The sequence below is a fragment of the Macrosteles quadrilineatus genome, unplaced genomic scaffold, assembly GCF_028750875.1.
Source record: "Macrosteles quadrilineatus isolate MER2022 unplaced genomic scaffold, UCM_ALF_1.0 Scaffold_1__1_contigs__length_201487025, whole genome shotgun sequence".
NCBI classification, from domain to species: Eukaryota; Metazoa; Arthropoda; class Insecta; order Hemiptera; family Cicadellidae; genus Macrosteles; species Macrosteles quadrilineatus.
This window is the reverse complement of record NW_026542594.1, coordinates 75,294,882-75,317,091: the sequence shown is the minus strand read 5'-3', so window position 1 is coordinate 75,317,091 and position 22,210 is coordinate 75,294,882. Positions and strand designations below refer to the sequence as shown.

At 34.3% G+C, this 22,210-nt stretch overlaps 1 protein-coding gene across 1 annotated transcript in view; it reads right to left on the bottom strand.

Moving 5' to 3' along the window:
- Nucleotides 1–22,210, bottom strand: part of LOC128998078 (uncharacterized) — a 36,080-nt gene that overhangs the window by 5,451 nt on the left and 8,419 nt on the right. Inside the window, exons 3-15 of the mRNA XM_054424069.1 lie at nt 13,736–14,123; nt 13,424–13,434; nt 12,589–12,639; nt 12,360–12,492; nt 10,996–11,100; nt 10,756–10,964; nt 9,416–9,532; nt 6,603–6,806; nt 4,391–4,545; nt 4,055–4,199; nt 3,458–3,588; nt 1,528–1,687; nt 605–901 (exon numbers count right to left, since the gene is read on the bottom strand). Of these exons, the coding sequence (XP_054280044.1) occupies nt 605–901; nt 1,528–1,687; nt 3,458–3,588; nt 4,055–4,199; nt 4,391–4,545; nt 6,603–6,806; nt 9,416–9,532; nt 10,756–10,964; nt 10,996–11,100; nt 12,360–12,492; nt 12,589–12,639; nt 13,424–13,434; nt 13,736–14,123 (2,106 nt within the window). The remainder of the gene's footprint in view (nt 1–604; nt 902–1,527; nt 1,688–3,457; nt 3,589–4,054; nt 4,200–4,390; nt 4,546–6,602; nt 6,807–9,415; nt 9,533–10,755; nt 10,965–10,995; nt 11,101–12,359; nt 12,493–12,588; nt 12,640–13,423; nt 13,435–13,735; nt 14,124–22,210) is intronic.

Here is a 22,210-nt window from a genome sequence, read left to right as displayed (position 1 = left end):
TATGATGTGTTTATTCTCTTTTTATTACTCCTTAAAAGAAACGGCGTTATTAAAAAAATATTGTTATAACCTTTGTCTAAGGAATTCATAAAACAGTTTCAGTTAGATTTTTTTTTAGTTTGAGCCTTAAATGGCATTAATTTGGACAACGAATACAAATCCTCTATGAAAAGCACGTCTGATGAGCTAAAGTCAGTCAAAATGTAGTGACTGATATCCGTAGTTGTGTGCTCCTCCACCATGAGCGCTAGTGACACGTTATTTTGTCACGCGATGTCTTCTACTCTCTCTAACTTCAAATCTGCCCTCTCGCTCGCACTTACCGTAGGGAAGAAAAACCCGACAGCGTTCTTGGTGTGGGAGAGCACAACTACAGATATCGTTTTCCAAATTTTGACTGACTATTTCAACCCGCTTGTTTCTTAGAGGGTTTGTATTCATTGGTTTGGGCAACAAGTATACTATATTTAATTGAAATGGTCTTCACAAATCACGTTTACGCTTAGTGCTTTAATTATTGCTTTTAAATTAAAGCTACGAGAAAAATGACATTAGTTTATCAAATAAATTGTAAATTAGAGGGTTTTTAAAGAGTGTGAATTACCTGCAGGTACAATATGGAAAACACAGGGCACTGCCTGAGAACCAATTTCGTTACGGCCCCAACACAGCAAAGTTCCATAATCCGACTCCACCACGGGGGTGTAGGAGGCGACACTGCTGCCACCTGTCGGGACGGACTCGAAACTGTCGATAGTACGACCTTGTACAGCGGAATTGTTGAAGGTCCATCGAAACCATCGTACCTGAGGGTTGCCATCCACCTGACAGTTGATTGTAAGCTTCTCTAGCCTCGCTGCACCGTACACACGCTGCTGACTAGTGTGACATTGGGGCCCGACTGCAAAGTATAGAAACCAGATTAAGTTTTTCCTGTCGAACTTTGAGCAGTAACAGTACATTACCATGTGGCTTTATATTTAGAGCATCAATAACTGAAAGCCTTGATTTTACTAATATTTTAAGTCAAACATAAAATGAAGAATGGAAACCATAAGTTAATGGTTTTCCAAGGTCTAACGGTCTAACAACTACAACAGGTAATTTAATTCTGTGTATTTTATATAGATTTTTCATCGTTCTATATTTAGTAAGCAATGACATTGATCTTAAAAAACCATTGATAAGTAGACAATATCTAAAAGGTAAGCCACATTGGGCTAGTTTGTAATGGGTTGATACTGAGTGGTTTTAGATGCTATTTATTATATTTTACTGACCAGATGTTAGTAGTAAAATAATGCACCAATGCCAGAACCATCTGTCAATGGCATACATTGTATCCGTTTAATTTTTTTTAATTCTGAAACTAGTATGGACTGGGTGAACCTGTTTTTATGGTCGTAGATATGAACTTGCTACTAAATGGCAGTGTAGCACCTTCTCTTTATAATAGGTAGTGAATTACTTTGAGATTTTTTATGACATGAGTGGTTTGCTAAGTATATCAATACAGGTTCAACCTACATTTAATATCTAGGTGGAATGGAGGACTCTGGCCGTCCCCTTCGGAGTTTGTGGCTACACAAGAGTACGCCCCAGTGTGGGCTCTAGTCACAGACTGCAGCACCAGGGTCTTAGTGCTGATGAACGTCCCTGCGGACGCATTGTTACTAACTGGCCGACCCTGCACCATAATAGAAGCATTGTAGCAAAGGTATTTAATATTTTTCTTTTTCATGGTATGAGGAAATCAAATTGGAGGCTTTCAAATCTTGAAACAATTCAGGTTACACATATTACTGGGCAAAAACTTGAAAATTGAACCTACAAAAATATTTTAGTCAGATTTTAAGTAATGTTAAGTAAGCAAGTGGCTTAAGTAATATGTAACGATAAATGTATATACACTACGGTATTTTTTCCAGTAATAGTTAATACTTACAGTTGAATCGTTCATTTGAATCATATTAGACCAAAAGTAAACAACAAACAACTAGTCTTTTCATTTTTAAAAATTTGATTAAAATAATGGTCTGATATACTCGGTGCGGTCATCCATAACCAAGAACAGATGTAGCCTAAACATGGATAACCGACTTTGGTCAAAGTCGAAAATCATATTAAATCTAATTTTCATCAAATAAATAAACTATACATAACTTTTACAAGTCTGAAAGCGAATAAGTTGTCGTAATAAAAATAAAATTTTTATGTTCTTAGCGTTCATTTATTTTTTATTTACCTAAACGAAATCAGAAATATAATTCATCAAAAATATTTTGCATACTTTTATTTCTGCTAAAGTGTTTTACTTTATTTAAAATGTTCAATAAATTTATTATGGTTGTAAAACTTAAAACTATTTACTGCACAAAACACTCGCACCACGTGAAGCGAAAAACTCTTGGCTGTGCCGTTGTAAAAAGTGCAATAAAAGTTTTAATGGCTAATTACGAAATGAGGTCACCGGTTTTACTAGTGATTAAACTGTCATGCCAACGTATTTATGAGCAATCTTTATTGAATTCAAATTGAAAATGCCGGAGCAAATGATGATACGCATTATTTTCTGTTATATTTAAAATGCTATTTTATTTTGTAATATTACTGGATATTAACTGACCTTATTCATCAACAACATCAAAATCACAAGAAAAATGACAAGCAAAATCATGTTTTTTTTTCAACAATACAAAAAAATGACATCATAGTCACCCATAAAAACAGTTTCTAATTTAACATAAATTATAATTTTAATTATTACCTACGACCCATCAAATCTAATTATTCCAAAAAGACTAATATTAACTTAACACTGGTGTAACACCACAATATTTGTTAAACCATTATTTGAAATTACGAGAGTATAAAATGTTTGGTTTTAGTACTATATAAATTAATTGTAATGGATACGAACAATATGCATACATTTTTATCGTTTGTAATCTGTATTCACACAAACAAAACCCTCACAGTTAACTGATTTAAACCTTTACAAAGTATTATTATCAGTTTACTTTTAAGTTAGTTTGGATAGGTAATTTATCAATAAATGTAAGTAATACTGAAAATAAAAAAAAAACATATAGATACTAACGTTAAAATAGTCGTCACACCATAGGTGATTAAGCTAATGAGTTCCTGTAGAGCTATATACTTTTGCCATCCCAATTCTACCATATATCAAAATAAGGTTTGTCAAATTCTGAGTAAATACTTTTATAAGTAATATAGTAAAATAATACATATTTAAAAAAATCTTATAGTGCACACATATTGACGTTTATGACCAACTGTTTAGCATTGACAGTATTTTATAGAATATATAAATTGATGTCTACAGTTGTTATAACCGTGTATCAATGATTCCTTATAACTTATCCTCAGCCCATCAGATATTTTTATTTAAAAGCACGTGTATAAAGTAAAGCTACAGTTGGCAGGTATACAATACATTGTGCATCCAGGTAACCCTCCTAGCCAGTGGGTTGGCAGTGACGCTGCACTCAAAGTACACGTCCATGCCTTCTCTGATGTAGGAGGCATTGATGTTGCTTCCAAGTTCTACCCCAACTACTGGAACATCTGAAAAAATGTAAAGTTGCAAATCAGAATAGGATGCATCACTTTTAAATGTCTATAATAATCACTATTAATTTAATTATTGTCAAAAGGCAACGGAATGAGTCAAACTAAACGACAAGATGCGTGTGCATTTTTTTATATTAAAACATAATTCCTTATACCAAATGTAAGAGCTGTTTACTAACAGAGCTGGTAAAGCTAGTACTGTTTTTAAAGTAAAATAGTGTTGTATGCTTTTAGCGGAATTCAGTTTATCCTGTATCCAGTTAAACTAATTGAATATAGATTTTTTCAATGTGTTAAAATTAATCTGAAGATGTTTGAAATATAGAACGTAAAGACTATTTATGTGGTTTATTTTGAAAGAAAAAAAAAACATGATGAGATTATAAATGAGTTACACAAGCTATTATACGTGAATGAAATATAAAATTAATATTATTTCCAGATTGTATTTATGACTTACATTGTATGTTAAGTGTCCATGAGTCCTCGAGCGCGGAGGCTGGCACGTTGGGGTTGGAAGCACGACAGGACAGTGAAGATCCGAGGTCGTCAACGTCAGCCATAAACGTGACACGACTGATACTGGAGTTGCCATCGTTACTGGGCTAACAACAATAACGTCATGTGACTGTGATCCAGCATAATAATTGCAATTCGTTATTTTTTTATTTCTTCGCCAATATTACTATTTTAGGTTTACAGTAACCGTGTGTCCTACGTAAGGATGGTAAGGTCAACCTCTTATGTGGACAATACATAGGTTAGTATGATTGTAAGTTATGACAGCGACACTCACAGTGACGCGAGTAGGCACGTCGAGTCTGGAGCCCCCCTTCCACCAAGTGATGGTAGCTGGTGGCCGCGAGCCAGCACTCTGACACGCCAGCTCGTACTCCTTCCCCGCACTCAGTGGTGTGTTTTGGCCCATCAGCTTAACTGTCAGTGGTCCCACTGGAACGTATTGTAATTCACAAATTACTACCAGTTAGTTTTATAAACAGAGATGTGGTATAATTTTTGAGGATTATAGTTGAACTAGCTGGCCTGACAGACTTCGTCCTGTCCTAATGTGGTTTGATGTCAAATGCTCGTTCATTTTCCAGATGAGCTCGTTCGCATGGCCTTTAGGTTGGAGCTCGTTCGCTGCGCTCACTTGCCTTCAGGTTAGCTCGTTTGCTACGCTAACTCGCCTCCAGGTCGAAGTTCGTTCACTACGCTCACTCACCTTTTGGTTGCAAATTAGCTGTTGTCATAAATATAAAAAAAAATAATAGTGCTGCACCCTGTTGGTAATCCTTGTTTATTTAATGATATTGAACATCATAGAACAGAACCAACTTGTTTAATTGAAACAACTGTTGAGATTCATTAATTCCTTTTAAATATGGAAAATCATGAGGTTAACATGGGAAACTCCAAAACCACTGGGGCGGAGCCCGAAAGCCCGCTCAGAATAAAAACTACTTAGTTTTCCCATTTAATGCCCAAAGAATCGGTGTACCGAATTTCACCCTCCTAGTTAAATGGGAAGTGGGAGAATTAGTGATGAGTGAGTGAGTGAGTGAGTGAGGGCTTTGCCTTATATATATATATATATATATATATATATATATATATAGAAGATAACATATTATGTAAATACAATTTTATTAGAAAATATATCTTTGCAAACCAGTTTGCGCCATATCATCGTAAGATGTGCATGAGTTTTTTTTAGCTAAACAGTGTTTGGTCGTTTTAGGCTTAGGAACTATAGGACCACTCACTGGAAGTGTTTTAGTTAATTTTTTAACAGTATGTGTTATACTAGAGACAGTATTATAAAATACCTCATTGATTGCCTTAAATGTATGTCTACATATCGAAGAATGGAGTTAAACACATTGTGGAGACTTAAATTCATTTGTTAAACTTTTTGCTTTTTCTAATGAGTATTTACTTGCTAAAAGAGATTTAACTGTTATGATATCTTGCCGAATCGATATTGTAGAAAGTTATCGAACACACGATATTAAAGGTTTGGCTTGAATTGTTTTTTAACTGGTTATAAATAGATTACTATGTTCGAAACAGTAGTGGTTTGAAATTTATAAACGAAAATCTATCTACCGTCTCCCTTGTTACCATAGCCAAAACAATCCATTAATTCTATACCGTTGGGAGTTCTTCTGTAACTACCCGTTGATATTAGGGAACAGACTTGAGGCACATTTAGCGAGGTAGCCTTAACTCAAACACCCCTGAAATAAACCTCCTTAAAATCCAAAGTCTTTTGCCACCTAAAGGCTTAACATGTTAGTATTCACACCATCATTACTTTTTTCAAAATAGGCTATCTTTTACAATTATGTTGGATTTTCAAAACTTGTTCTCTGGGTGAAATATAATGCACGGTTCAACAAACTCTAATAATATTTAGCCCAAAAACATTTTCATCGGTAGATTTTTATTTAAGGAATGAATTAACTGCTTTATTTTGAAGAAAATATCTTTGCCAAAATATGTTTTAAAATTTGTTTAGTAAAACAAATTTTATTTAAGCAAAACTATAAAAACCATTGAATAAATTATCTGATTTATATTACTATGGAATTGTTTATCTTCTTTTTCAAAATATGCAATGCATATTTAGACCTGCAAAATAAGTTATTCTTTAGGTAAATACTACCCGATAAAAATCCATTTTGCTTATTTTCATAGGAACCGATATTGGCATCTAAAACATTTAAAGTTACTATAGTGCTTGTTTGGTTATCAGAAGGTCACTGGTTTGATCCTGAGATAAGGCAGTAGCTTTGACTAACGAAACTCGATCATTGGGCCTTAAATAACTGATGCTTCCTAATAAAACAGCGTATCTTAGTTGCAAAGCCTAAAAAACCCTATCTCTCCATTATATCATAAAATTACTCTACATTTACCTTAAATATATATTCAGCTTAGAATATGTATGTTAGTGTGTATTGATGTATACAGAATTGGTAATTTATGAAGGATTATATATTTACAGAATATGTCAAGTGTAACTGAGACCCGGAGTGCTGCGAAGTTAGGTGAAGTAGAGGCTCTGCACTCGTACATCGCCCCGTAGTGTTCTCTGGTGACGTCCATCAACAGCAGAGTGTTGCTGACTTGTCCATCAGACTGATCGTCCGACACAGGGTCCACGACGTCCTCCTGGCGATACCACGTCACTGCCGGTGTGGGCCAGCCTGCACAGGACAGCATTTACGTGGCGACATATAAAAACTATTCTATTAGTACGACCTATAAAAATGACACAGTTCCAATGTTTTGGAAATGCCAAACTAAAAGTAAAAGATACCATTCCACGGCCATAGCAGACTTTCATATTTTGTTTTCGAGAGATGACCACTTCGTTGGACTAACAAAAATAGTGGCCGACGTTTCGTAAGCCTTACATTAGTCCGTACTCAGGACAAACTTCCATTCAGCTGAGTAATTTACTTTCCTATTGTATCTAATGGATTTCTGCAAACTATTTCAAACGACGGCTACTCTTTACACCTGCTAAATCACACAAATGCCACCTTAAGAGACCAAGCTTGGATAAGGATTATGTTTTGTTATAAAGAAGATTAAAAATTTATAAACAATATTACATTATTAATTTAACCATCAACAAGAAAGATTGACCTTAATAGAAAACTTGAAATTAAAATACTTTTCTAGCGATTGGTAAAAACTTTTATTAACTCGTTTTAGCTGTGATAAAGTTGTAATTGTTTGTTTCTCTTAAATCGAAATAAGGTCGCTTGATGTCGTGTGACATACCCCTGGGACGCAAAGTAATTGATTCCAGTCCCATTTCAATCTGTCGCAGAAAAAACAAAAATGGTTACATCAGAAGAGAAGTTCTGTCAAGTAATATTAAAATGTTCATTTAATGTTTCTTTCTAAACCCCTGCAGCCAATTCGTATGGGTTAACTTTGATAACGTTTTTATTTAACGAAAATGACTAACAGTGCAAATATTAATTTCTAACAAAAACACTAAAAATAGCATATTTGTTCCTTTACAAACATTATCCTATATGTTAAATCTTAGTAATAGTAGTAATTGACCTACATAAACTATTATTTAAATATAAAACAATCGTGACTTAGTTTGTGAATTTCTTCTAAAGTCTAGTTAATTTGAGTTATTAATACGGTTAAAGGGTTAATTCAATACCTACGTATCAAACCCGGTATAGTAAAATAGTTGGATGTATTTGTTTACACCTTTTTTATTACAGCAACATGGAAAATACAAAAAATAAGTTTTTCAACAGATATGCTGTATCAATCCTGCAGACTAAGTGGATTACAATTTATCTGATTCGTTTTTCATTAAAATATCAAACTCATTTTCTGTTTTAATTACGTTTAATACAGTTAAGTATTAAAGTTTGGTGATACAGGGAACCTCATAGATTATTTTGTTGAATTGGTAAAATAATTAAAATAAATAAATCAGAGGAATTTGATAATAATATAACCATAACAAGCTAACTACATTACTTGTTCTTCATACGATTAACATGGAAATTTTTCATTTAAAATGTTTTTTCTGAGTAACCATTACGTGTACAACAACTATTCAATGTACTTTTTTTAGCTATACAAATTGGTTTCGAAATAAATAGCAAACATTTATATTTTTTAAGGCAAAATATAAACCCCAATTTTTCACTCATAACACCCACTAAACACTGTTTTTTATGGTCCAAACATGCTGGTCCGTGAACTCGTTAAAGAAACTTAAATGTTTGTACCAAATTCCATTGAAATTGAATAATATTTACTCGAGTAATTATTGTCCTAATGGAAACACTCACAAACTTACATAGAGTCGAGTGCGGGATTACTATACGAGTCCAGCAAACACATTATGGACGAGTGACGTAGCCTACGATATTTTTTACGCTATACTAAGCTAAATTGACAATAAAAACTGTACTACAGTAATCCTTATATTTTCACCGACTTAAGGACTAACAATCTCTACTCGTACCCTTTAAGAGCAGCAATGTTTATGTTTATAACACCTTATTGCAAAAATAAAATCAGCTGGTGTCTGGAAACAGCTCATTAAAGTACAGTAGTACGTAACGAAACACCATTTGATTAAACTGGTGGCAAACAGCCTTTTCTGGACTAAACCCTTGCGTGGGGTTCGTTAAAACAGTGTAATGCGACGTAAAAGCTTGTTCTCTTTATGCGAAATTTGCTAAAACAATAAAACGCGGCAGAATTAATTTTTCCTACAGTTACCTAACAATGTACATGTTCTCGCACTGATTTGAGAAAGCAAAGTGGCCAATTCGCTCATCAGTGAGACAATGTTAACATTGTCTCACTCTAATTACTTTGTCTCACTCCAGATTTGCAACGTGAAGGCACGAAATAGTGAGCGCGTAATATGCAGGCAACGTCATCTGGGCGCGAAATACGTTGGCAGCACTGGCTGTAAATCAGCTGGTCAGCTGTTGTACTGTTTATTTGTCACTTCACATTAAATGTTATATTAAAAGTTCACTTCTGTGTAAAAATAGGTTATGTTCTTCACCAATTTATTTGTTTTATGGTAACTGTAGGAAAAGTATAATGTGCAACTCGAGTTCAAAGTACAATTGCCTCACTCTTCTCACTAGTTGCACAAATAACTATAGTTAGTCTTACTTGTAATGTGTATAAGTATAATATATATTATAAGATATATAATACCTGTAATGTGTACGTAAGTTTGATATTCATCTTAGAAAACAATGTATACGTAATATACACATCTCTACATTGATGGGTAAAACTTGTATACCTCCGGTGGCAGTGCAGACGATCTCTACATTAGTTCCTTCAGCTACAGGTCCAAACGTGGGTTTCTCTATCCTCCGCCCTGATAAACCATCAAACAGCTCCAGACTTTTAGGTGGGACTAAAACAAAATCAAATTGTATACTCAAATCAGCTTTGATCTTACAAATTATATCAGCTATTTCTTTGGCTATTATTCTTTGGCGATGATTTCTCTTTACATTTGGTTATTAAGGGGAATTTGTTTCTAAGGAGTTTTGAGGAAATTTTAGTTATTTGTCGTTTATGGTGAAAACTCAGTTTTAAGTTTAATTAACTATCATTAAATTCACCAAAGCTCTTGAAAATTACTAAATGTCTGAAACTTACATTTTAATATATTTTATTACAGTTTTAAGCCAGTAAAATAAAATTTAATCTGCAATATCTTTTGTTTATGACTAAAATCTATCAATGATTGGGAACAAATATCCGTTTAGTTACGTAACTTATTCAGTAGAACAACGCACACTACACTTGATTAAGTAACGCTTCTATGTCGTGAAGATTGATGTTGTTTACAGAGTATTCTACTGTATGCTGCACTGGGGAAACATACAATAAAACTGAAAGTAGCGTTAACTCAGACAAATGGATAAGCTTCTTTGTTTCCAGGCAAACAGTTACTTCTTTCATTGTGCCAGTTATAATGCGTAAATAAAACATGCTTGGTTATAGATTAACAGTTTGCGATGTTTACATAATATAAACAAAAATTACACTTTGTTTTGATAGTTTCTGTGACAGTATATTTTAATAGTGTCATCAGGAAAATATGGCCAAATTTTGTGATAGCTTATAGATACCATTTTAAATTAAGCTGATGCACATCTTAGTAAGAATAAAACTTCAGATATCACACCACCACAAACTTTGAATATCCAGTGAATATTTAGTAAAAATTTGCCTAGTATTGAATTAGTGACACACGCTTAGCTTGAAGCTGGATTTTTTGATGAAGCAAGAATTTGAAGCTGCAAATAATTGCACATAAGTTTAAACACTAGTAGCATAGATAAAACATACTCCCGCTTAGTATATGCTAGTAGGCTACGTTAACAGTTTTAGCCTTTCATCTTGTTAAAACTGCTGTTTCTCTAGCCAGGGGACCATTGATGAAAGGCTTAATAATCCAGAACAGCTCGGTCTTTCTTATTTGAATTTAAAATTTTGCATCTTTAAATGAATGATTTTGAAAAGTTAAATATAGATTAAAATATTTGTTTAAGTGCATCAGTCCAACACTCCTGAAATTAGAAAGGTAATTACACTTTTCTCTGGTCTCTAGATACCCAAAGTACACACCTAAAACTGTTAAATTGACGTAGTAGTTTTTGGTTGGGGAATGTTTGAAGTCTACTCTGCATTTGTAAATACCAGCGTCTGCTTCAGTCAGAGACCGTAAACTGAGACTAGAGGCTGGGTAGTCCGCTGTATAAATCAGTCGACCTTTGAACATAGGGTCCTCAGACCAATGCGTGGCCTCGTCCAGACCTCGACCCCTGACGTCCATGCTGAAACATGACAACATACTTGTCAACACACTTGGGCAGGATACGATATAGTACATTATAAATCAGTCGACCTTTGAACATAGGGTCCTCAGACCAATGTGTGGCCTCGTCCAGACCTCGACCCCTGACGTCCATGCTGAAACATGACATTTAGTCAACACACTTGGGCAGGATACGGTATAGTACATTGTGACGTAAACATTTTAGTATATTACCAAACCGTCAAATCTGTTGAACTGTTTCACTGGTACAATAAAAACATCACACAACACAAAAAGTTTCGTCTGTTTATATAATAATGTTTATATAAAAATCCATAGTATTTTTAGAATATAGGATGGTAAAAAAATATGATAAACCATTTATCTTATCTTATCTTACTAATATTATAAATGTGAAAGTTTGTGTGTTTGTTTGTATGTTTGCTTGTGTGTTTGAAGTTCAATCACGCATAAACCACTGGACGGATTGGGCTGAAATTTGGCATGATGATAGCTTACATTCCCGATTAACATATAGGCATATTTTTATCTCAAAAATCCTTTCGGGCTCCGCCCCAGTGGCTCTGTAATTCCCCATGTTAACCTTATGAGTATTCATATTTAAATGGAATTAAAGAATTTAGTCAGCTGTTTCAACTAAAAAGGTTGGTTCTATGATTTTATGGAAAAGCATTAAAAAGTTATAATATTTACCAACAGGGTGCAGCACTATATTTTTTTGCATTTATGAAAACAGCTAATTTGAACTAAGCAGCAACAAAAAACTGTGATTCGCAATGAGAACTGTCAAAGTAGGATTGTTTACAGCTATGTTTATGTTTTTCATTTAATGAATGATTTGTGATATTTTGCGAATTGTTGATAATTTATTTTTCTCTATATGGTTTAGGTGAAGTGGTAGAACATTATGGCTATGGTAGATGTGTTATACTATAGAATACTGTAAATTTAAAAAAGCAAATTTTATCAAACTGTGTCCTTCCTTATTGCAAACGCAAAGCTTGAGTATAACTGCAATAAGCATTTTATACTTATATTCCAACCCCGTACGAAGGACGGGTACTCTGATAGTCAAGTATAAATATGGGAAAGTATTTATTTCATTTAGTTTAATTATACGCTTGTTACCTGCATTCGTCCATTTAAGAATTAGCATTTTAAATAATGACTTAAGTACAAATTTAACTTTATGTGGCTGTAGGTATGGCTATTGGTAGACTTTTAATCAAACTAATATAAAATTACATTTTTCAAATGTTTGGTAATGAATGCTGCAATAAATGTAAATATTAACACCATAGTTGCAGTGTAAAGCTGTGTTGTAAATGTTATGTCTGATCTTAAGGTACATTTATGTGGACAAAGATTATATAGGTATTCATGATCAACGCACCTGTAGATAGGAGATTTTCCATCGTCCTTGTACCAGATGACGAGAGATAGAGAGTCCATGGTGATGGGTGTAGTCAGGTCACAGGGAAGAGTGGCAACACCTCCGAGCTCTGCCTCCGCCTCCTCCACAACGACTGTTGGATACACACCATGTTATCAGAGAGTTTTGACTATTATGTCCTTGATGACAAAGTTATGATGTTGAGTATCAATGGGTGTAGTCAGGTTACAGGATAGAGTAGCAACACCCCCGAGCTCTGCCTCCACCTCCTCCACCACCACTGTGGGACACACACTATGTTATCAAAGCGTTTTGACTATTATATGTCCTTGATGACAATGTTATGATGTTGAGTGTCAATGGGTGTAGTCAGGTCACAGGGTAGAGTAGCAACACCCCCGAGCTCTGCCTCCGCCTCCTCCACCACGACTGTGGCATACACACTATGTTATCAGAGAGTTTTGACTATTATGACTATTATTATTATTATGACTATTATGAGGGATGACAATGTTATGATGTTGAGTGTCAATGGGTGTAAGCTGGTTACAGACCAGCTATACTTACAACGCATACACAAAGTATTAACATTTCGATGTAGATAAAGCGGAACCATTCAACATTTACCCACGTGACAAAGGTTCAGGATAGCGTTTGTGGTTATAAGTATGTAAATTATCTATACCTCTTTCTTCCCCCACAACTGCAGCAATAGGCACATTTAGGATACTTGAATTCTGGAACCTCAATACACGTTTAATGGTTGGTTTTTACTGAAATGTATGAAAATGTTGTTTAAAGTGTGCGCCTTCAAGGCTAAAAGTCACACTTTGGTTCCAAGTGGTCAATCAATGATTCCATTAAATAAAAGGTTGACGATAACAATTTAGAGTATAGCAATTAGAACTACAAAACACCTAAAACATATTTCAGTAATAAAAGTCATTGTAAAATGTTAGAACAAAACTGTATATTATTATCATAGAAAAATGTAAACATTACATTTAACAGATGTTTCAGATAATTGTAAGAGCCAGGTAATGTGATATAATATAATATATTACAGTCTTCCCCTCTAAAAAGAGAACAACAGGTTGAAGTCTTGGAGTAGAATACTCATAACTGATACTTGTGTGGTGTAGATAGTTAACTTTAGTTTTTCTTCTTCTTTTTTTTCATTGGAGCGGGTGTATAGCTTAATAGCTTACTGGAGTCGTGAATAGTAGAAGGTTTTGTCTGGAACTGGAGTAGATTATTCAAAATTAACAGGAGCGGGAGTTAAAAACTGAACAGGAGGGAAATCAACTAGGGGTCGTAGAATTGACATGGTCGATTTGTAACTGTTGGATACTGCTGTTGGAGCTGGAATGGGATACTTGTAGCTCACTGTCGGGGCGGAAGGAGTTAAGTACACACTGGGCGGAGGTAAGTATCCATAGCTAACTGCAGGCACTGTTTTTGAATACTTGAGAGTCTTCAGGGGGGTTGGATTAGAATGTTCAAAGTGGGGTGTGGTCATGTACTGGACTGGTTTCAGTGGTACAATCGGTGTTTTGAGAAATTTCGGCACTACAGGTTTCACAGCTGGGTAAGAGTACTCGTAGAAGACAGCTGAGGCGGGTGGTGTGTAAGTTACTGGTATCAATGGCATTTCGTAGGTTATTAGTTGAACTGGAACTGCGGAGTAGCCGTAGCTCACAGGTTTGACAGAGGGTGGTGGAGGTGGCAAAGAGCAAGTTACAGCAGGCTTAAATGGCGGAGGAGCTAGGGTGGAAGTGGATAGTTGAGAATCTAAGGGAATTTTCAGTTTTTGTAACCAATCTCGACCTAGTAATGGTTTAATAATGTTATCCACAACAAACAAGTTCAGGTTTGTAGATTTGTTACTGTACCAAACCTCAACTTTGGCAACACCCAGAGGTTTAAAGATTTCACCAGTAACTGTTTTAAATGTTGTCGATGTTGGCTGAAGAGTTCTGTTGGGGCAAACTTTTTGAAGGTCTTTGTTATTGATTATAGTTACTGGACTCCCAGTGTCGATTTCAAAGGTAAGATTACCATTTTCAATGTTCAGTGTTGTCGTGAAATTTTCCGTTTGTGAAGTAGTGGAGGTAATACAGACAGGAATGATTCTTCCAATAGAAAACGCATCATGTTCTATGTCTTCTTGAACTATGGTATTTACCTTGCGATGACTTGATTTTGTTAAGGTTGATATGCAAACTTTTGAGATATGACCATGGTTATGGCATAAACTACAAAATAAGGTGTTAATGTCCCTGTCGCACGATTTTGCCATGTGGTTATTCTCACCACAACGCACACATAGTCCTGCAATTCCAAGGCGCTCATAAAACTTCTTACGATTATTTTGACTTTGTTTTGCTGATGTGTTATTACAATCATAGTTTTTTGTACAAAAAACTCTAGAAACTTTATTTATTGAATCAGTTTCATGAAATGTTTTGCAACCTTTTTTTGATGCTTCAAGAGTCAGAGCCTGTTCATACGCACCTTCAAAAGTCAATTCTGGATGCTGAAGCATCTTTACACTGATTGTTTCATCTCGTAATCCTCGAATGAATTGTGCACGTAAAAACAAATCGACTACTGAAGATTCACAAGAAGGGCAGTTGAAATTGCATGTGAATGTAAGTCTTCTTAGTGCAGCTACAAACTCAGATATGGACTCTGTCGGACATTGAACACGTGATAGAAAAGTATGTTGTTGCACAAAAACATTGGGTTTTGGACATAAATGTTTTTCAGCTATTTTAATCAATTCGTCGTAGCTTTTGTTTGATGGTAGGTCTGGAGATACAAGACTACCTAGTAGCTGATAATGTTTTGGTCCAATACAATTGATCAATATTCTTGCTTTGATTTGTTTGATTTGTTGTACTTCATCTTCGTTTCCTGTAATGTTTTTCAAATGAAAGTAATTTTCAAGTCGTTGTCTATATGAATTGAAATCTTCAAGATTTTCATCAAATGAATCAAAATTGAATGATGTGATTCCGTTCTGGGGTGTTGAAGGTTTTGGATTCTGTGCATGGGTTTGTATGATTTCATTAAACTTGTTCAAAAGCATAGCCTGTTGTTGAACAAACGTTGATAAAATTGTTGAAAGGTCTTCAGTCATGATAGTATGTTAATTTCAATGTTTATCCTGTAGAAAAGTGTACGAGTCATTAAAAATCCCGTCCTCGTCGCCACTAAAACATATCTATATAAATAAAATTAGAGTTTTGTCTGTACATTGCTCAGAATTATATACTTTTAGGTTATTTTTACGTTTTATACATTAAAGAAGCAGAAACGAGTCTTATCTCAATTTCTGTCTGTCTGTCTGTCCCTTTGTCTGTAACACTCAAGATGGCATTTTACGCAATCTTCTCCGTGAAAACCAGAGTACATATCAAGATCCAAGTCATTTTAATGTATTCACTGGATTGGCGAGAGTGTCTTTAGTGATTTAAATATAGCCTCACTACTTTGTAAATAAAATTACCGACGTTCAAAATTGCAGTTTTGTGCGATTTTTGTCAAATTTTCGTTCAATTTTTATCACATAATCGTCTATGAAATAACGAACAGCTGTTCGGATCAAGATTATTTTTTATAGCTGTCAATGACATGTTTACAAATGTTGTTTACAAATACCGCAACTATTTCGAATCACGTTTTGAAAGCAAATCCCAACCAAGTGAGATTAAAAACGTTTTTCTTACAGAACGGATTTAATTAATCGCAAGTGCAATAATATAGTCTAATAGTGTAACCGTAAATGAAATTAAATAACTAGACATCGTCCAAATCGGAACCAGAAATTCTTTGAGTATAAAATGTTTCTTGATTTTTGACAACCAGAAAGAAGAATACCTTGAATCAGTGTTTTTTAGGGCTGTGACACTGAAATGATCGTCGCCAATAGCTTACAAAAAAGGTTTCCACTCATTGACGGCGCTTCAATGGCGATTGTGTAAAGTGTAAAGTAAAAAATCACAACTGCAGTGGGTGATTGTAACAGAGGTTTAACAGAGGAAGTGCTAAACTCGCTTTTCCAATGTGTCACTTTCTGTTTCTACTCACCGTGTGATGCAATCGCTGGACCATACAGCCAATAGGCCCATAGCTCATATCTTGGGTACGTAAGCCTACATATTTATTCATAACAACCTTTTTGACGACGATCCTTGATACCGGTACTTTTCCATAGAATACATGGCCTACCTACTTAAAAAATAAAATTACAAATGACCAAACCCCCAACATTGTGTGATTTTCGTCACATTTCCTTCTAATGTTAATAGATATACTAATCATTGTTTAGAGAATGCGTAATCTATTAAATAACAAAAAGTTGTTTGGGTAAGGTTGCTTCTTTTTCAAACTGACACCGATAAGTTTACGCTATAACTTTTTACGAGAAAATCCAAAAGCAAGAGATCAATAACCTCGGGACTAGATATTAATGTATTTAATTGGTCCGATTTACTGTAATTCTTAGGTAGGTTCTTACGTAGGTACTGGTTCTTTTCCTTGGAACCGGTAGTTTACAAATTAGATATCGTTGGTGTTGCACCTTATTTATTAGAGCCGTCCGTATTCAATTTAAGTGATGTCTTAACTCTGTATAAGTTTTGCTTTTTCTGCCTGGATTCCAAATCTTAGCTTACCCGGTATGCTAAGAAAATGATAACCTATTTGAGTAAAACATTTGTTGGGCAAACCATCATGAATTGTTTACGCCTTTATATTGTTTATGTATCAATAGTTCGTGGCCTTTGTTGGATTGTTGTATTGTGTTGTTTTGTTGTATGTTGGTAACGCATTAATGTCCTTATTTCTCAGTGTTTCACGGAATGGACAAGAGTACCTTTGATACTGAAAATGTCAACCGGAGTAAAGTGTTAAATGGTGAGGTTGAGGTAGTACTTTAAATACGTTTAAGTTAACCGATGTGGAAAGTAACTTTCAATTATAGGCCTACTTTAGGGCTACGCTTCATGGATCTATAAAACATTTTTAAGTTTAATCATTGGACATATGGACCAACACGATCCGGGTGACATTTAATTGCGAAGCATTTATTTTGGCTTGAACTGTCAGATACTGTATTTGCGAAGGTTTATATATAATAGTTTTGCCAGCATATCTGCAAATATGCAAACTAATTGCTGTTCTTAATCTTAATATAAGAAGGTTTCAACTGACTACTATAAGATCCCCGTGCGTAGAACGGGCACACAGCTAGTTTCAGTAATAAAAGTCATTGTAAAATGTTAGAACAAAACTGTATATTATTATCATAGAAAAAATGTAAACATTACATTTAACAGATGTTTCAGATAATTGTAAGAGCCAGGTAATGTGATATAATATAATATATTACAACACCTTAAACATTTCTATGGCATAAACACAAACATGGACGTTTTAAAAAGTGTTACTGTGATGGTAGTAAATAGAATGTCATCGCAACCGTGACTAAGGTAAACATTCGTATTTTTATTCTGATGGCTAGTGATTGTATTGCCTCTCTCTGGCATGAATGAATAATGTTATAGTATATTTCGCTACTAGTCTTAAAAGTGATCTATTTCGGGTCATTATAGTGGATTAAATGCGTGGCGAAGCCGACGGTAGAGGCATTTCTCGAGCCCCAGAATGGATTTTCGAAACGAGTAGTAAACGGTACTTTTTTCACGATGCGAAAAACCACACTATGAAATTATTAAAATAATATATACCCACAGTTTAGTAATTTCCTTCTATCTTGCCATAGCAAAAAGTTCATTTATAGCATAGTTTTCCAATTTATGTAAATGTTAGCTGTTGATCATTATTTTTTGTAATAAAAAAACAGATACATTAGTGCTACTGTTGAGCTAAACAGAAACTTTGTTTGTTTGGAAAGGGCAAAGTTTAGATTGGGAAAGGAACAACTTTGTTTATAAAAGGAAAAATTTTGATTTAACATAATGTTTAATTCATAAAAATAGTAAAATCATATGTTTTGATAGAATGAAAATCCACGATTTTCGTATAGTTCAGCTGAGAAGAAATGAGCTATATTCGTATATTCATATGGACAACAGAGTGAAGAAATAGTAGTTTTTATCACTAGGAGAAAATGTGACTCTTTTTGGTACGCAAATGTGTTTTACAAAGTGAGGCGCAGCCGAGCTTTAAATACAGTTAAGTACCAAAACGACACTTTCGCTCCGTGTGATGAACAACTACTATTTTCATCGTACTGTGGAAATAACCTTCTTATTGTAAAAAAATAGACCACATAATTTTAGGTTATAAAAAGCCGTATCGATGTATAAATTTCGGATGTTTACGGACATAAATTAAAATATCGTGAGATTATCAGCGTTTCCATAATGTACTAATAACACGTTGTGGTTAGCAAACTGACAAATTTACTTATGTTTTTCCGTTCCTTATTTGAAGATACCTAACAACAATGATTTTACGGAACATTATAGGACTAAAAACAGCTTTTTCCGGACAGTAAAATTAAATAGTAGTTTTCATCCCTAGGAGCGAAAATGGTTCTTTTTCGTGCATAATCGTGTGTTACAAGAGATGCAGAGCCAAGCTTGAGAATACGATTAAACACCAAAAAGACACTTTTGCTCCGTGTGATGGACAACTATTTTCATCGTACTCTGAAAATTAAGCGTCTAATCGTTACAAACTTAGACCACATTATTCTAGGTTTAAGGCGTCATCAATGTTTACATTTCTGTTGTTTGCAAACATAACTATAAATACTATTAAATCCATCTCTATCCATCTCTATGGTGATTAGCAGTGTTTTCATAATGCACTGATAAAATTTAGCTAACCAAAAGATTTACCATATGTATTTTCTGTTCAATATTATTTTGAGTTTGTCAAAAATAGTAGTTTTCATCAAAGAGCGAAAGTGGCTCTTTTTGGTACCCAATCGTGTTTTACAAGCGAGGTGCAGCCAAGCTAGGAAATATATGATTAAGTACCAACAAGACACTTTTTCTCCATGTAATGAAAGACTATTTTCATCATACAGTGGAAATACGTTTCTATTAGTTATAAAATCGGACCAGATAATTTGAGGTTATGAAAAGTCGTGACCAGTGTTTACATTACTGTTGTTACAAACATAACATTAAATATTGTGTGGTTATTAGTTTTTCCATAATGCACTGATATAATTTTAAGGTTAACGAACCGAAAGATTTACCATATGTTTTTTTCTGTTCCCGATTTGAAGTTACCTGAAAATAATTATTTTGCTAACGATTTAGATAATTAAAAACGGCTGCTTTGTGGACAGTATGATGAAAACGATTACTTTACGGACGATATTTCAAGAGCTAAAAACGGCTGATTTCCGGACAGAATTATGAAAAATAATTAACGTAATCAAATTATTTACCAATCATGTTCACATAGAAACAAACAAAAGAGCATTTTATTTATTGCGAAGTATAAAATTATATATTTCATAGCTATTCACTGACTAGACAATTTCTTTAAATCCTTCGCCTCCATTGTGTTGCATACTACCGCATTGTTCTCTTACTTCCTTTAAGTCATTTACCATATCTGACTCCTTTTTCCTGTTTAGCCCCAGAAACGATCTTTATCAAAAGCACAATGCAATGGCAGCAACTGATCAAAGACCTTTGACGACTCAAGGGCGTTGACAAACGTTCTTTTGTTCTCAAAGCACTTTATAATCATGTAAAATTCAATGACAAACTAGTTGAGGCATTCGCAATATTTTATTGTAATCTATTAGTAATGTAGATTGCTTTAGTAAAATAGATTGTTTTAATAAAATAAATTGTTTTAGTAATATCGATTATAAAGAATTGGTGTAAATACCTGCATTTATGTGATCAATGTGTTGCTAAATTGCATCCGGTTTCGACTCACATAGGAATCATCGTCGGGCCAGTTCAGATGTCTTCTCGCTTCATTTGAAGGTCGTCAGTTTATAAAAAATTAATACATTTAACACTCGCACGTACATAAATGACATAAATACGAACATTTAGGGTTAAACGGGACACGACGTGATCGGGCGGAGGTTGAGTCTAGACGTAACAATGATTCCTATGTGAGTCGAAACCGGTTGCAATTTAGCAACACATTGATCGCATAAATGCAGGTATCTATATATTAATTTGAAACTGTTTTTCTTTGTCACAGCTATTTTGAGAGAACGGCTGGGCGTAGAAACTCGGTAGAGGTGTCTAAAGAAAGGTCTTGGTCTGTAGATGAGCCATCAAAAGAGAAACGTGGTAAATTCCCTTGGGGCTCTGCCCTAGTGGCATTTGAATTCCCATCCCATGTTATTCTTATGGAGGAAAAACTGGGTTTTTGTCCCAGCTAATTTAAGAGAACGGCTGGGCGTAGAAACTTGGTAGGGGTCTCTAAAGAAAGGTCTTGGTCTATAGGTGAGCCATCAAAAGAGGAACGAGGTAAATTCCCTTGAGGCTCTGCCCCAGAAGCCTTTAAAGTTGCCTCTTCAGATTTGTTTACATTACGACCATATGCATAATTCTACACTACTTTTTAATGCAACAGCTGTTAATATTTAAATTGCGATTTATTGAATTTGTCAAAATGAAGTACAGTATTTGCAATGGATTTTTCTGATTTTAAAATTGATTTTCTTCTGCATCGTGTCATGTTTTGCAATATAATGTCCTATTACCAAATCAGTGGAAAATCCTAATATCACAGTAACTTTTAATATTATTTCTTATAGAGTTAACTTATATCTATTGTATGGGTTGGTTTCTGCCTTTTTTACCACTTCTTGGAGATTGTACGTAGGTGATATTCTTTGGCATATTGCATCTGTAGACGAAGCTTGGGTTAATGTAATTATTACAATGGAAAAGAGCGAGAAATCCTGGACAATTTGATATAGGCTTAAAATAAAACTGAATTAACACTGTGCTACATTTCTTGAGCAATCATTGAAATAACCGATTTGCAAACAATGGAAACATAGAAAAAGTCATAAAACACAACCAAGTAGAAGAAATAGAAATAATGTTTTTTTTACCCTAAAAACACTAAAAAAACAAGATCAGCTTTTTGAAATAAGACAAGATATTTACAAAAGATTTTGATTATATCTAACTGTTGTGTAGATTGTGAGTATTTCCATAATCTTTGAGTCGCCTGTAATGCTTCGCAATTGCTCGAATTCGAGCAACAGGTACACTAGTTTACATTAATATTTTAGTATTTCAATGCGATCAGGAGGCTAAAATTCAATATAATAATATAGATCGTTTTAGTAATATAGATTTGTTTGGTAACATATTATTAGTAACACTAATAATAATAATAATAAATGATAGAAAACTATAATTTTGCAATTGTCATTTAAAACGGACCATTGTGAGTTATTCGTTAGTTGGGGCTTTAGGGCCTCGAAAAAGCCTAAAACACAATCCAAGTTTATTTATCAATGTTATCATACTAATATTATAAATGTGAAAGTTTGTGTGTTTGTTTGTTTGAAGTTCAATCACGTATTATCTACTTCTCGGATTGGGCAGAAATTTGGCATTATGATAGTTCTATTCCCGATATAAAAGCCAATTCTTATCTCAAAAATTCGTTTGTGCTCCACCCCAGTGGCTCTAGAATTTTCTATGTTAACCTTTCCATTCTTAAACTATGTTCTTTAACTATGTTTAACCTTCTATTAATCTTATGAGTATTCATATTTAAAAGGATTTTTTAGAATTTTGACAGTTGTTTCAACTGGACAGGTTGGTTCTATGATATTCAATAGTACTAAAAAGTTATAAGGTTTACCAACAGCATTT